Raw genomic sequence first — 15,151 nt, forward strand, 5'->3', positions numbered from 1 at the left:
CTGAGAGCGCCAGTACACGCCCCTACCTCCCCCCACGTCCCTGGCTCCCCCCCCCCCCCCATTTCCACACACACCCTACATTCTAAAAGTAAATCAAGTGGGAAGTGCGCTGTTCTTGTTCAGGGATGCCCTGAAGCCTTCCACGGGGAAGCACATTCCTGCCTGAAGAGAACACACGAGCGCACACAGCTGGAGGAGGGAGGGGACTGGAAAAAGTTAGAACCTGGGTCCTAGAGGTGGGAGGGCGGGCAGAAAAGGGAGGGAGGGGGAAAGGGGTGGGGCAAGAGGAGGCACTGTGCAATCAAAGCCTACTCCAGTCTCCCCTGCCCAGCCCCATGTTCCTCCCTTTCCCCCACCCACCCCAAGAAACTCCGAGGCTAATAGTGCTTGCTGCAGTCTTCCCTTGTCGTTCCCGCTCAGCTGCTGCTTCTTGCTCAGGCAAGGTGAGTTCCTCTCTGTCTCTATCTCTTTGCGGTTATTTGGCCGCTTTGTCGCTTCCTCCCACCAAGGCCCAGATGGAGGGAGGCAAGAGCTAAATCCAGCCACCTCAGGGAGGAGCCGCAGAGCCGGCTGCGCTACTCCAGGACCCCCAGGGCTGGACCAGCGCCTACTAGCTGCTCCTGTAGTCTGGAGTTCCCACCCGCCTGGAACCAGGCTGCTGAGGACCAGCCCCGAGATCTCGCCTTCCCTGACCGGGCTGCACTTCTCAGCGAGGTCAGAGTTTGAGGGTGTCCGGACCAGGAAGCGCCCAAAGCCACTTGCGACTAGCTGTTCGCTTCGGGAACCGCTGTTCCAGAATGACTGGGACCACACCCAGGGGCGAACCGTGGCGCACCCCCTTCCCGAGCCAGGGCTAAGTGGATGCCTAGGCAGGGCAGGAGGTGAGGCGAGGGAAGGGAAGGTGTCAGGGCACCTGGGACACCTGGGAGCTGGAATGCTGAGATTATGCCTGCAAGGATCCGGGCTGGAGTAGTACCCCAAGCCCTTTGGAGGAACAAAGGCGACAGACAGACGTTAAGCTGCCTTCCTTTTCCTAACAGCACCTTGCTCCCCGCCTCCGTCTCCCATTCTCTCTCTGCTTTTTCTTGTCCTGCTGTCTATTTTCATTCTCCGATCACTCAACCCCTTACCCTGCTGATCTTCTGGACGCTGGGAGCCATTTTTCTGGCAGTCAGCCTTCAGCCAGAGGCGGCCAAATTCTAGCCAGATGTTACTCCAATATCTATTCCCAACAAAGTGCCAGGTGAGGCTGCCTTAGGAAATCCTCCCTGGAATAGATAGGCGTGAGCTTTGTCTATCAATTCGGGCAGGGAAGGTTGGACATTTCGCTGAATCTAATGTGGGTCATTCCCTGGGGTACTAGAACGTTGCTAGCTGGGTCTCTGCCTGGCTTCCCGCTCTCGATTTACACTCCCGAGGCGTTTTCTCTTTCCTTGATACTTTGGGCTGGGTTTCCTGTTGTTTGTCCGCTTGACTAGAAGGTGGCTGGCTGACCCTTACCCAGAGGGGAGGAGAGGAGACAAGAAAAGGGAAAAGGAGAGGAGAGGAGAGGAGAGGGGTCTAGAGGGAAGAAGATAAAAGAGATGGGGCAGGAATCAAAAGCGATCTTAGAACCACCCACAGAGCTGTTTGTAGGGTAAGAGGAAGCTACAACTAAAGCATTTCCTCTCCCCAAGGGGAAAAAAATAAAGTTTCAATTTTACCCTTATCAAGTTAGAAAGTTAAATGTGAGATGAGGGCAAAGAAAAATGACCTGATTTCCTAAATCTCAAGTTAATTTTGCCGAATAGGAAGGAGACAAATAGACCCTGATACACAACTTTACTGAGTCATATAGGTATTATTAACTATAATAACCTAAAGGAATAAGGAGTGATAACTCCAGACCTTATTACTCCACTATCTAAATTTTAATTTTGCAGCTGGGGGAGTTAAAAGCCACCTTGGGGGTATGGGAGTAGAAGGACCAATTGGCCTGTTTGGAGTTGTTAGAAGACAACTGGAAGAAAGAGATGGGAAAGGGCTAGATTCATAGCACTTTGGAATGGGTGACACCTATCACCCCACTCTTCACTCTGGGCCTAATGGCTTCCAGGGGCATATGTGAAGCACACCCTGTTCCAGTATTCACCTAGTGGTGGAAGGAAGGCTGAGTGATTCAGCAGTCAAGATGGTGTGGGTGTGGTCCTGGATCCCAACAGATTTCTCTCTGATAGGGCAAAACTGTCCCTAAAGAAAAAGGGAAATGGCAATGTTAGAGGGCATTCCCCAAGAGGAAGTCAGTCAATGCCAAATTTGAACCGTGATTTGAAAAAGGAGCTGTTTGCTTCAATGGGGGCTCTATAGTTGAGGACAGTTATAAAGCTGATAGAGATCATGGCAGGACTGCTGGCTTATTGTTCATTCATTCGGCATCTACTTACTTATTGCTGTAGGGACTGCGATAGACAGGGAAAAATACAGTCCCAGCCCTCACTTTTATCTAGCGTATGGTTTGGTAACCGATTTTGTGTCATGGACCCCTTTGGCAGTCAGGTGAAGCCTTCGAACCTTCTTTTCAGAATAATGCTTTTAGATACGTAGAATTACAAAGGAAACAAATGCTATTGTAATATAGTTATTCAATATTTTTTAAAACATTCTCATGAGCCCCGGGTCTAGTGGGAGATACAGAGACAAAAATGAATGTCAAGTCAGCAGCAGCATGGTATGATGGCAACATTGTTGATTTGGTGTTTCATTCCAAGCCCTGCCCTGTGTCCTTTTAGACAAGTCACTTAACTTCTCTGGAAAGCAATTGTTGGACCAGATGACCCATAAGGTCTGTTCCAACACTGTAATTGAGGATCTTATTAAAAAGTAGCTTGTGATTAGTATGTAAAAGAGAAATAAAGACCTATGGGGTCCAAAGGAGAGAGATGACTTATAATCTAGAAGAATAGGGGAAGGAAGACTTCTTGAAGAGGAGGAATTAGAGTTTGGCCTTGCAACATAGCTAAAATCTTAGCAGGCAACGAGGAGAGAGCATTCTAAGAGCAAAGGGTACATGTACGTGAAAACACAAGATAAGTTAAGGGAACCAGAGGAGGCTAGCTTTTTAATTGCTTGTCTGAGAGATACAGTGGCAGGTATTTTTTCTGGTTAGGAAAAAAGCCAGTGGTTGCTGCAGATTTGTTTCCCCTGCAGCTTGAATTTCAATCTTTTAAGTGCTAGACTTAGTCTCCTGGGCTTGGGGGTGAGGCCATGCCTATGGAAACACTGTCTGGCAGTAACAACCTGATCTTTGCCTCCAACGTGTTTCAGCAAATTGCGAAAGATACTACTGTGGGTGGGGGAGAGGAATGAGTTCATAATTAATTTCAGATTTCTTCCTCAGCCCCACCCCTGCTGAGTGCTAGCCAGTTTTCATCCTCTTGTAAGAAAAAGATACTTCCCATTTGCAAGAGGCCGGTTTCTCACTGTATAAGTCTGCAGTGTATAGAAGCCTTTGGGGGAAAGTCTGAGAATAGCCCTGATAGCCAGCTGGAGTGAGCTCATATATATTTGGGCAAGAGAAATTCTATTAGGTGATACTTTTTGCAGGATGTTTCAATTAATGAGGCAACCTCTAGCCAACTCTCTGGCCTGGTATCTCAGACCCTGAGTTGGGTGGGGCTGAGATTGGGTGTGCCCTTGCTCAGCTCAAAAAAAAGCCATTTTATTAGAGTTTGGCCATTTTGAGTGAACTTGGATCCTGAGTGAACAGTCCCATTGTTTCCATGCTGTTCTGCATATGTTGGCATTTTGAGCTCAGTGAAATGCCAGGGTATTCAATGATGTATACCATAGTCCATCACCACCCCTCTAACAAAGGTTTTCCAGTATTTAACATCCTTTTACTATGTGGCTCCCACCTGCCAGCCTTCAGATGGATTGAATGTCAGAGGATGGTACAAATCAGAATGCAGATACATAGTAAATCTTTGGAAAAATGCATATGTTGAAGAATAACTGATATTTTTGATTTAGCTCAAAATCAATTCCTGTTATTAAAATTTCAACTTCAGTATTTCATCCAGGATGCTTCCTCTGCTGCTTAAGGTTTTGACAAGCTGATTTGTACAACAGGGCCAAAGTTAGATTGTATTCAGACCCATTCAATCAACCCAATTTTTCTGAACCCCTAACAGGCCTCCCTGTTAAAGACCAAACTCATGAATTCCTTCTAGTTCCAGCTCTGGAACCATTACTTTATGACTTCCCAATGGCAAAAGCAAGAAACCCTCAAACACATTAAATGGCTCTTTGTTTTTGCTGAAGGTTTTCTCAGAAATGCTGCCAAACTTAGGCTGGGCTGGGTGGGCTACAGGAAAAGAGGGACAGATGAAATGCATGAGATGAAAAATGGTGATATTCATATGACTCCAATTTAAAATTTAAAAATTTAAATTTAAAATTTAAAAACAAGAGCCCAAAGCTGGGTTTTGGTTTGGGGTGTTTTTTGTTTTGGTTTAGTTTTTTGTATCCTGGTTTTGTTTTGTTTTTGAGCTGGGGCATGGACACTCTTTGGAAGTAACTTCCAAAAGAAGCCACCAGTCCCTTTTAATTCAGACTGTTTCCAAGAAGTAGATGCTCATCTATTTCACCTGAATCAAAAGGATTTGTTAAATGTAGTACTGATAAGCTAAGAAGAAAAATACTCAGGACTGTGCCCTTCCTGGAGCTTGTAGTCCAAGAGAGGCCAGACTGGCCATAATCCAGGGGGATACTGTTGTATCTGCCTATTAGCTGCGTGACCTTGGTCAACTCACTTCCCTTCTCCATGGCCTCCCTTTCCTCACCGTTTAGAAGAGGAGGTTGGACAAGATCACCTCCAACACCTCTTCCAGCTCCAAATCTATGGCAAACATATAGAGTACACCAGCCACAGCAACCAAGGAACATTAAACAAATGCAGAATGGACAGTAGATATACAAAGGTCCCAATTAGTGCAAACAATAAATCCTCCGAAATGTTCTAAAGTATTGAAATTCTCAGTATTTGAAGTTATAATTATGTAAAATATGGTCTTTGGTTCCAGCCCAATGGGAATATGCCCCACTTCCTGGGGGCAGGGTGTCATTATTAACACTCATCGAGACCTAACTCTATTTATAGAATAGAAGAGTCGATCATGTATAGATTCCTACCAAGATTTTTTTTAAATCCTAAAGGAGAAAGAAGTGTGAGAAAATTTAGAGAGTGTGGAAAAACAAGATTAAAAGGAGGAAAAAATAATTTCAAGGGTCTGATCAGACCTGTTTTGCAGGATTCATATTTTCCTTCATTTCTGGAATGTGTTTTCTCTGCCTGCCATCCTGGGGCCCTTCCTTTCTCAGCCCCTCCCTTCTGTTACATCTGGTTCAGATAATTAAAGTACCGTAAGCTCCATCTAGTGGTCTTCCTGGTTTCCCAGTCTTGGCTGAGGGGCTTATACACCCTCCCTTCCTCTTGGGTTCTGTAGTAACGGCTTAAGAGGTCCTTTTAGATTTGCAGCCAGAAGCTCTGGTTTCAAATTCTAACCTTTCTGCTGTGTCACTGAATCTCCCTGGGGCCCCAGTTTCTTTGATGAGTTGATGAGCTCAGGCTGGCACAGTAGAAAGAGGGCTGGATTAAGAATCAACCTCACCATGAATCCTGGCTCAGCTGTTTACTTATGTTTGTGATGTTGGACAAGTCACATTCTGGGGCTCAGTGTCCTAATCTGTAAAATGGAGGTGGAATGGGTAACTTCTGAGCTCCCTTCAAATTCTATACTTCTAAGCTAGCCAAAGGCCCTTCTTCAATCCCTATGATCTTTTTCTCTCAGCTGCCTTTAGAGTCTGCTCCTGGGTAGTGGGTAGGATTTGAGTTTTCAACATGAGATGGAGGAGCCCCACCCTATCTTCCATCCAGAGTAGCCCAGCCTGGGTGGATGGCTGTGCAAATGGAAACAGAAGGCCCCCTTCCTCTGAAGTGCTGCCACCAAACTCAGAGCAGAATTGGAAAGGGTCAGTTTGCCTGAGCCCCGCCCAAATGGAGAGGTTTTATCCGAGCTGATTCAGACTTTGCAGCTGCCAGAGAGGGAAACAAGGGGGGCCCCCAGCAAGAACAGCAACATTTTGGTGATTCATTCACTAGTCAGGAGGGCAGCTTAAGGCACAAATTTTCCTCCACTTCTTTACTGGTTTTGGAGTTCGCCAACCCCCTTCAACATAACACAATTCCCCAACTGTAGTTCTTAGCCAACTCCCACTAAAGCCACGGTGAATGATTGTATTCAGAATGCAGGCCTTTTGTTTCAAGAGTTCTTTTTTCATTTCATCACTATAAATATCACTTTTCTACTTTTTCATAGGAAAGGGGGAAGGGGAAGCAATCAGCAAATTGCTAAACTCTCAATGCATTTGCTGAATTAAAAAGCTACCAGGAAGGAAGATGGGCAAATTCCACTTCAGTGTTTTCTTGACAATGTGACCAGGTCACTTTCACCTATCTGTGCCTCAATTTCCCTTAAAAATCCTTTCCAGCTCTAAATCTCTGCTACTGTAAGCATGATGCAATGGTCTGGTGTAAGAGTCCATCCATGAACTTAATTAAGAGCCTATTATGTGCCAAGCACTGTGCTAAATGCTTCAGATACAATGAAAAGCAAAACACTCCCTGTTCTCCAAGAGCTCACAATCTTAAGAGGGAAGAACCCCTTAGAGAACCAGAGTTCAGGTCATTGAATACCCATGTGACCTTGGATAACTCACTTCTCTCATAGAGATCAGTTTCCTCATCTTTAGAATGAGGGAGTCACCATAAATCCATGAAAAGAAGAGACAAGAGTATTCATGACAAGCCAGACTCCAGGCAGAATTTTGAGAATGTCTGATCTTTACTGTCTCAGAGAAGACATTCATAAGGTCACATCATTTCAAAGACCACAGCAACCACGAATAAATCCTTTCTACACCATAACTGAGAAATAGCCATCCAATCTCTGCCAGCAGACCTCCAATAAAGGAGCTCACCACCACAGAAGGCAATTTGGAGCAGCTCTGATTGGTAGAAACTTATTTTTCCTCCCTAACATCAGGCCTAAATTTATTTCCTTGCAACTTCTGCCCCTTGTTCCTGATTCTACCCTCTGGGACCAAATGGAACAAATCCAATCCCTCTTCCATCTAACAGCCCTTTTGGAACACTTGAAGATGACTGTTCCCCTTCTGTTCTCCAGACTAAACATTCCCAGTTTATAGGAGCATGTGCCATTTTCTCTAACCTCCTCTTTTTGTAGATTAGGAAACTGAGGCCCAAGGAGGTTAAGTGACTTGTCTAAGATCACCCTATCAATAATATGCCATAGTTAAAAAATGATTCTCTGCATGCAAAGTTTACAGAAACCTGCACCTGAAGAAAAGTCAGATGGGGTTAGTTTATATACTGCTTTATGGAGAACATTTTCCAAAGAAAATGTTTTGTTGTACCTCATATAAATAAATGGGTGGCAACATTGAATTCATCTTTATGATGCAGGAGTCATGATCTTGCTGAAGCATCAGAGGTGGAATGGAATCCCAAGGCCTCTGACTCCAGAGTCAGTGCTCTTTTCCCTTTACCATTTATTTTAGCCAAATTGTATACAGCATGATCTCAAAGCCAGCCTGATCACTCCTCTGGAGGCTCTTCATTTTCATGATATTTTTGGAGCCCAGAACTAAACACAACTCAGAGATGACCAGACTTGCTCACTTAATCTTCCTATTGTTTTAAAAAAACTATTCTCTGGGAATATTCTGCCTTTACCTATGATGGAATGGAACTCGAGGAATTATACAGTAGATTGAAGTTTCTAGGAGTCTAGAAATTAGTAGGGATGAGATAGCAGATCTGGTTTCAGGGGATGCCGAGGACTTTGGAATAAAGGGTTGGGTTTTGTGTGTGAGAGAGAGAGAGAGAGAGAGAGAGAGAGAGAGAGAGTGTGTGTGTGTGTGTGTGTGTGTGTGTGTGTGTGTGTTTTAAATCTCTGTGGTATGCCTATTTCATTTCCTGTATTTAAGCTATTTTAGATTTAGGGTGGGGTAATGGGACCTCCTCTGATAGGTGACTCATTCTCATTTTAATTCTCTTAGAGAAGACAAATGGTCAGACACTCTCTAGAGATTCACAAAGGTAGAACTGCTGTCACCCAAAGCAGATCCCTTCCATGGTTCAGTTATTTCATTCTATCCAACTCTTGGTAACCTCTTTGGAGTTTTCCTGGCAAAGATATTAGAGTGCTTTGCCATTTCCTTCTCCAGCTCATTTTGCAGATGAGGAAACTGAGGCAAACAGAGTTAAGTGACTTGCCCAGGGTCACACAACTAGTAAGGTATAGCCAGATTTGAACTCAGAAAGATGAGTCTTCTTGTCTCTGGCCCAGCACTCTATGCCGCCTACCTGCCCCTAAGACCCCTTCCAGGCCCTCTCAAGTCCAGACTCAGATGGTCTAGCTCTGAATTGTACTTTGTCTATTTTCAAAGGATAGGGGGTAGGGAGAGGGATCTCCGGAATATTTCACCCCACTGTAGTTCTTACTATTCCCTTCAAGTGAAGTAACTTCCTAATTCATCCTTCCTGGTTCTGGTTATAACATTCTGGCTCAAAAGGCCAAACATGGCGCATTGGCTTCTGCATCTCTCTGAGCATAAAAAAGGGGGAGGAGGACTGATTGTTCTTAAGTGGAATCAATCCTCTTGTTCACCAACTTCACCTTGAGCTCAGTAAAGTAGATCCTTGAAGAGACCCATCAGTGTTGAATGTGTATCAGCTAGTTAATGACAAGCAAAAACCACAACTTTTTGTGGTTTTTAAGTGGTCCTTTGAATGTCTTTCCTCAAAACCTGCCATCTGTTCCATATCCAGTGATTAATTTGGCAAGAAGGCTTTGGTCAAGGTCTCCCTTTGTTTCTGCCAAAGCATTCTTTCTGAGTCTTGATGAGACTCCTCCTCCCCATTCATTATACTCAACTAGTTAAGAGTCGTTTCAACCAAGCATTTTAACTGTTACCATTCCTAGAAACATGTTCATTCATCTCATGCAGCAAGCATTTATTAAATTGCTATTGTGTGTCAAGCGTTATACAAGTACTAGGAATCTAAAAACAAAATAGTTCCTGCCCTCAAGAAGCTCACACTCTACTGGGGGAAACAATATATACTCAAAGAGTCAAATACTTCAATGGATCTGTGATTTCATCAGTGAGGATATTCCCTCCACTGATGCACATTGCAATCCATCCATTCCTGCTCAACCTTGTGACTCTCGTCCATGTCTGTCGCCCAAGTTCACCACAGAGGAACCACCCAAAATATTGAGGGCCTTCCTTTTGTTGGCATCACTAGGATTCCATCAGAACACATAGGTCGTCCAATGCCTCACTCTCAGCATATGACCAATTCATCTCTTTTCACCATTCGTTCCTTTAATGCCATCTTTTATTCCAGTTGTTCATAGCTCCTAATTTCTAATATGTAGCAGCCTACTCACTCCTGCCATACAAAGTGCACACAGATCAAAATATCAGAGTTCTTTTTCTAGTGCTATCAAAAATTGGTCTCTCCCTTAGGAACTCTGATAACAAAGTCGAGCACAATTCTAGAGGACCAATGATGAAGCCTGTTAACCCAATTCCAACAGAGAAGTTGGGTTCAGACTTAGGGTTCAGATTGAGACATAAACTTTTTGGACATGGTTAATGCAGGAATTTATTTGTTTGAGTATACGTATTTGTTACAAGGGTTTTGTCTTTATTTTTCCCAAGGGGGTGGGAAGGAGAGAGGGAAAAAAATAAATTTCTGTTGATTGAAACAAAATCGATAAAAAAAAAACCCAGGAGAAAAAACTAATCTCTTCCTACAACATATTGAAGTACATACATGGTTACCCATAAAATACCAGAGAACCTAGACAATACAGCTGCAACTCTTTTATTTGGTTAAGGCATGTTATTTCATTGTAAAATGTGGAAATTTATTGCAGTAGCAAGTTACAGCCACCATATAAGTAAATGCCCAAGGATTTCAGCAAACTATAGTCATTTGCAGGAAACTATCCCCTCCCCCACCCTACCCCCTGCAGTTGGATATAACTAGATTACAAAAACAGGCTTAAAGAATTGAATTTTCATATCTGTTAACTGCATGGTTATATGGGGTTTTAGGTAGTTAGTCATAGATAAAAGCTTGATTAACAGAAACCAAGGGAAATGATGAAATAGCTTTCCTTTCAATAAATTGTTTTGTCAACTAAAAAGCTGAGAAAGTGGAGGTGGGAGGGAGGGGTTGGGAGACACATACAAGAACAACAGGGAGAACACTGATTCTGCTTTTCCTAATAATTACAGTTAGATCTAGCTGAATTAGCTCTGAGATGGGAGGGGAAATGGTAGCAGCCCATATAAAAACACACAATGTTTGTGTCTGACCTTATTAAAGCCAGAGGTTGGTACAGTAGAGACACTTGTCTTGAGAAAAACCAGCATATAAACCTATATAGTCTCTTTTTTTCTTTTCTTTCTTTCTTTTTTTTTTTTGGAAGGGGGAAGGCAGGGCAATTGGGGTTAAGTGACTTGCCCAAGGTCACACAGCTAGTAAGTGTCATGTCTGGGGTCACATTTGAACTCAGGACCTCCTGACTCCAGGGCTGGTGCTCTACTCACTGCGCCACCTAGCTGCTACCAAACCTATATGGTCTCACACATACTGGGCTTAAACTTGGAAATGAACTGTGTGTGTTGGGGGCATCTTTGAACAGGTTTCAGAAGACACCGCCAAGATGCCATCTCAAATGGAACATGCCATGGAAACTATGATGTTTACGTTTCATAAGTTTGCTGGAGACAAAGGTTACTTGACAAAAGAAGATCTAAGAGTTCTCATGGAAAAAGAGTTCCCTGGATTCTTGGAAGTAAGTATTGAAAAACTTTTAATGGATAGAAGGGAAGAGCTTACCTTTGTCTAGACTCTCATTTTCTTCTTCTTTTCCTGTTCCATCACTCCCTTTTAGGAGTGAATGTGGCACATGCGTTTCCATTCATTCAACAATTACTTCATGAGTGGCTGATGTATACAGGGAGAGGTGGGCGGAAGGCTGTGCAAAGATGAAGACAGGGTTCCTATCTTCAAAAGGCTTGTACTCTGATAATAGTAACAATAATGGCTAAGTTTATATAGTACTTTGAGGTTTGCAAAATACTCTACATATATGATCTGCTTTGATTCTCTCAAGTAGCCTGCGAGGTAGATGCAATTATTATGGTGCCTATTTTAAAGATGAAAAAACCAAGGTTAAGTGATTTGACCAAGTTCACACAACTAGCAAGTTTCTAAGACAGGATTAGGCCCAGACCTTTTCTGATACTATATCCAACATTCTTTCCACTAAAAACCATAACACAATACACACTTCAACCAAAGGTAAAAGAAGAGTCGGAGGGTCACCAAAGGGGTAGTATATTGAGAGAAGGCAGTAAATGAATGAATTGATTCACCCAACTTCTCAAAATCAGGGTTACCCATCTGATCAAATGCCATAACTTAAATTGTCCCCCTTAAATTTCTCTAAGGAGATGTAAGATCTTTCTTCTTTCCCCAGTTCTAATCTATAATGATGCTAAATATCTCCTTAGTGGAAACCAGGCTTCATTTGGTAAGGAATAGCTTTTCCATGGAAAATGAAAGACTCTTTTAGCTCAAAAGGCGATGAGAATGGAGAGCCATAATTTAGGATAATGGAGATTTAGAGCTGGAAAGGACCCACCATACTATTGCACTTTTCACAGTCAGACCTGGCTTGGGGAGTCTCTTTGGGCGGAAGCCTCTGTCCTTCAGGTATCGATTGGATCAACCTGTCTCAGGAGATAAGGCTGATCAGCAGATGGAAATGGGCACAGTGGAGCACTAGACCCTAAAGTGGGCCCTTCCTTCTCTGAAACAGTCATGATCACTGGAAAAGATAATTACAGTGCTTGATGTTGAATAATTTAATAGCTTCCAAAGGAGGAAAAGATAAAAAGTTAAAAGGCTCCCGGCTGCCTCTTACCATTTGTCCCCAGGATGTGGTGCATTAGTAAGGCAGATGACTCCTCTTTTATAGGCACAGAGTAACATCATAGGGTATTTTGACTGGCATTTTATTTATAACAATATTCTGACTGATCTCAGAGATGACTAAATTACCCATTTTGTTGAATCTATTATTGATTGCTTGGGTATTATGGCAGGTGTTGCCAGGCTGATGACAATGAGCAGTGGAATAAAGAAAATGAATCAATCCACTGATGAGCATTTCTTTAGCACCTACTACGTGCCCAGCACTGTGCCTGGCTCCGGGAATAGGATAAGCATAGGGAACAGGGCTTGTGATTTCATTAATACAGGGAACTCTTGGATAAGGAAATTCTTCCATCTGTGCAGTTTTACACTTTCTTTACAAATTACAGCCTTAAGAAGTTGCCTAGAGCACTGAATGGTTAAGTCAAACAAACAGCTAGTGTGTCTCTGACATAGAGCTCAAACCTGGCACTTCCTGGCTTCAAGGCCAGCTCCCTATCTTCTTATACTAGGATTATCTCTCAGGTACTGGGGATAAAAAACAATTAAAAAATGAAATTGTCCTTGTCTTCAAGGAGCTTACAAGCTTGAATCTATTCTCTGAACACAGATGGCCGAATTCCCTTCCAACCTGGCATAGTATCCAGATAGATGCTAGACTTGGAATCAGGAGGCTTGGGTTCAAATCCTCCTTCAGCCACTTCCCAGCTGAGCAATACTAAGCAAATTACTTAACCTCTCTAAGCTTTGGTTTCATAATCTGTAAAATGGATACAATCATAATAATGACCTCATGATGATCAAATAAAATAATGTTGACAAAGTGTTTTGCAAACCCTAAAGTGCTGTATAAACGTGAACTGTCATTATCCTACTTCTAAAAACCAAAGCAAATCCCTTCTGGGCCTGCTCAAGTCTAGATTCAGATTCCCAGAGTTGGGCTAGATCTGGATTGCCCTTTGTGAATAGTTTGGGGAGTGAGGAAAGAGAACGGGAGGAGTTTTCCCTGGGGTATTTCACCTCCTTCTGGATATTGTAATATTAACTTGCTGTTTTCCTAAAGCCTGGGGCATTCTAAATCAGTCCTTCCTGGCTCTTCACAAGTCAGCGAATGATAAACAGCTACCCAAGGGCCCTCTGACTGTCCCATACCCTAGATCCTGAAAAATAAGGTGGCTAAGCTGCACAAGATAGAGATGTCTGAAGGCATAGACATTGACTACTAAAGGCTAACAGGTCTGGAAAGGATTTATTGACAGTGTTAGGTCATGATTCTACACCTTTCCCTTCCTCACTACACTGCATGACCTTTTGTTTTTACAAGTTGGTTCCTTACATCATCTAAATCTCACCCACCAGTCTCTGCCTACAGCCAGAAAGTTGGGAGCATGGCCAGAATTTGCAGAAACCTCTCCCCAAAAGCAGTCAGTTTCTCAGAGTGATGGAGGCAGACATCAGACCTCATTTCATTGCTAGCAAACTACAAAAAAAGAGTAAAAACAAGTCACCGTGAAACCAGGAAGCACAAAGAGCCTCCTTTCTAGCTTCTGCCAGAGGTCATCCAGTCCTGCCCTCTCCTTTTACAGGGGAGGAAACTGAGGCCCAAAGGGGTGAAACAGTTTGCCTGAAATTACACAGATAGGAAGTAGCAGAATTAAGATTTAACCCAGGTTCTCTAACTTCAAACTGAAGTCTTCTGTCTTTTTTTTATTTAAAAAAAAAACAAAAGATATAAATAAAAAATTATTTTAAAAAAGGATTATTATAGCCACAACCTGCTTAAGGGGAGAAGAAAAATGAATTAAATAAAAATAAATTAAAATATAGTTATACAAATAAATTACTCCTATGACTATACATAAAAATATACCTCATTCTGGACCCTAAATCCATCACCCTCCCTGTAATGGACAGCATGTTTCATCATGAATCCTCTGGCATCATAAATGACCACAGTTCTTACAGCTTCCAAAGTTGTTTTTCTAACGCTCTTCCCACTCCACCCTTTTTAATCTTTCTTTCTGTAAACCAGTCAATCTTTATAGATTCTTTGAAAAATCAGGATCCAAAAATGTAAGTGCTTTTTCTTTAATGGCTAGCTGTACAGCTCTAATACCTAAGTCTCTTGGTCCAATAATTGAGTCATATCTTTTGCTTTTTGTGATTCTTTTTTTTTTCAGAACCAGAAAGACCCTTTAGCCGTTGACAAGATTATGAAAGACCTAGACCAGTGCCGAGATGGAAAAGTGGGCTTCCAGAGCTTCTTTTCACTAATTGCCGGGCTGACCATCGCATGCAATGACTATTTTGTTGTACACATGAAGCAGAAAGGGAAAAAATGAACCCAAGCCAAGGAACTCCTCCCAGTCCTGATCCATTGCAGTATCCTGAGTGGTCACTTTCGAGATATCCCCATATAGCTACCCCTAGGATGAGGCAGTTGCATGAGCAGACCCAGGCCCTTAGAATGTACAAATGAACTCCAGGCTTACAATTTGACAGCTAGGGAAAGAAAATACAAATATATGCCAGATAAGCTTTTGATTTTTTTATATTATATGCACCCTCTACCCCACAATAAAAAGAAAAAAACCTCCTTTTTTAAATGTCTAATTTGGGTTGGCTTGTTTCTTCAAAAATTTTGTTTTGCTTCCTTGCTCATCCCACAGAGCTCAGAGAGGCATCTTGCCCTTGGCCGGCTTCCCATCCACCCCTGGCCAGCTGGCTCAAGCGATGCTCTGTCACCATATTCTACAGAAAGAGAATGAGTTATTTTTCCAAGTTCTGCCTGATTGCTCAGCAACAGAGCGGAGCCTGCAGCTCTGTCCACACCAATCACCCAGGGAATAGGGAACATCCCTACACAAAGGGATCCCAAATGTTAGGGTCATGAATGTAGCCTTCCCTAGTTAGATGGGAAAAACCTCAAAAATGTGCCCTTCGATCCTGCCTTTTGCAAGCGTGCCCGAGAAACACTTGATTATACTTTTCATACCAAAAGATAGTTGAAAATATATATATAGAGCCTCAAAGTTGGCACAAGTTATAAATAACTAGCATTTACATAGCACT

At 42.8% G+C, this 15,151-nt stretch overlaps 1 protein-coding gene across 1 annotated transcript; it reads left to right on the forward strand.

Moving 5' to 3' along the window:
- Positions 1–344: 344 nt before the first annotated feature.
- On the forward strand, positions 345–14,615 carry S100A10 (S100 calcium binding protein A10). The gene is made up of 3 exons (XM_036767957.1): positions 345–443; positions 10,782–10,934; positions 14,260–14,615. Exons 2-3 carry the CDS (start codon positions 10,803–10,805, stop codon positions 14,419–14,421), a joined length of 294 nt encoding a protein of 97 aa, XP_036623852.1. The 5' UTR covers positions 345–443; positions 10,782–10,802; the 3' UTR covers positions 14,422–14,615.
- The last annotated feature ends 536 nt before the right edge of the window (positions 14,616–15,151 follow it).

Source organism: Trichosurus vulpecula, chromosome 7 (genome assembly GCF_011100635.1).
Source record: "Trichosurus vulpecula isolate mTriVul1 chromosome 7, mTriVul1.pri, whole genome shotgun sequence".
Classification (NCBI taxonomy): domain Eukaryota; kingdom Metazoa; phylum Chordata; class Mammalia; order Diprotodontia; family Phalangeridae; genus Trichosurus; species Trichosurus vulpecula.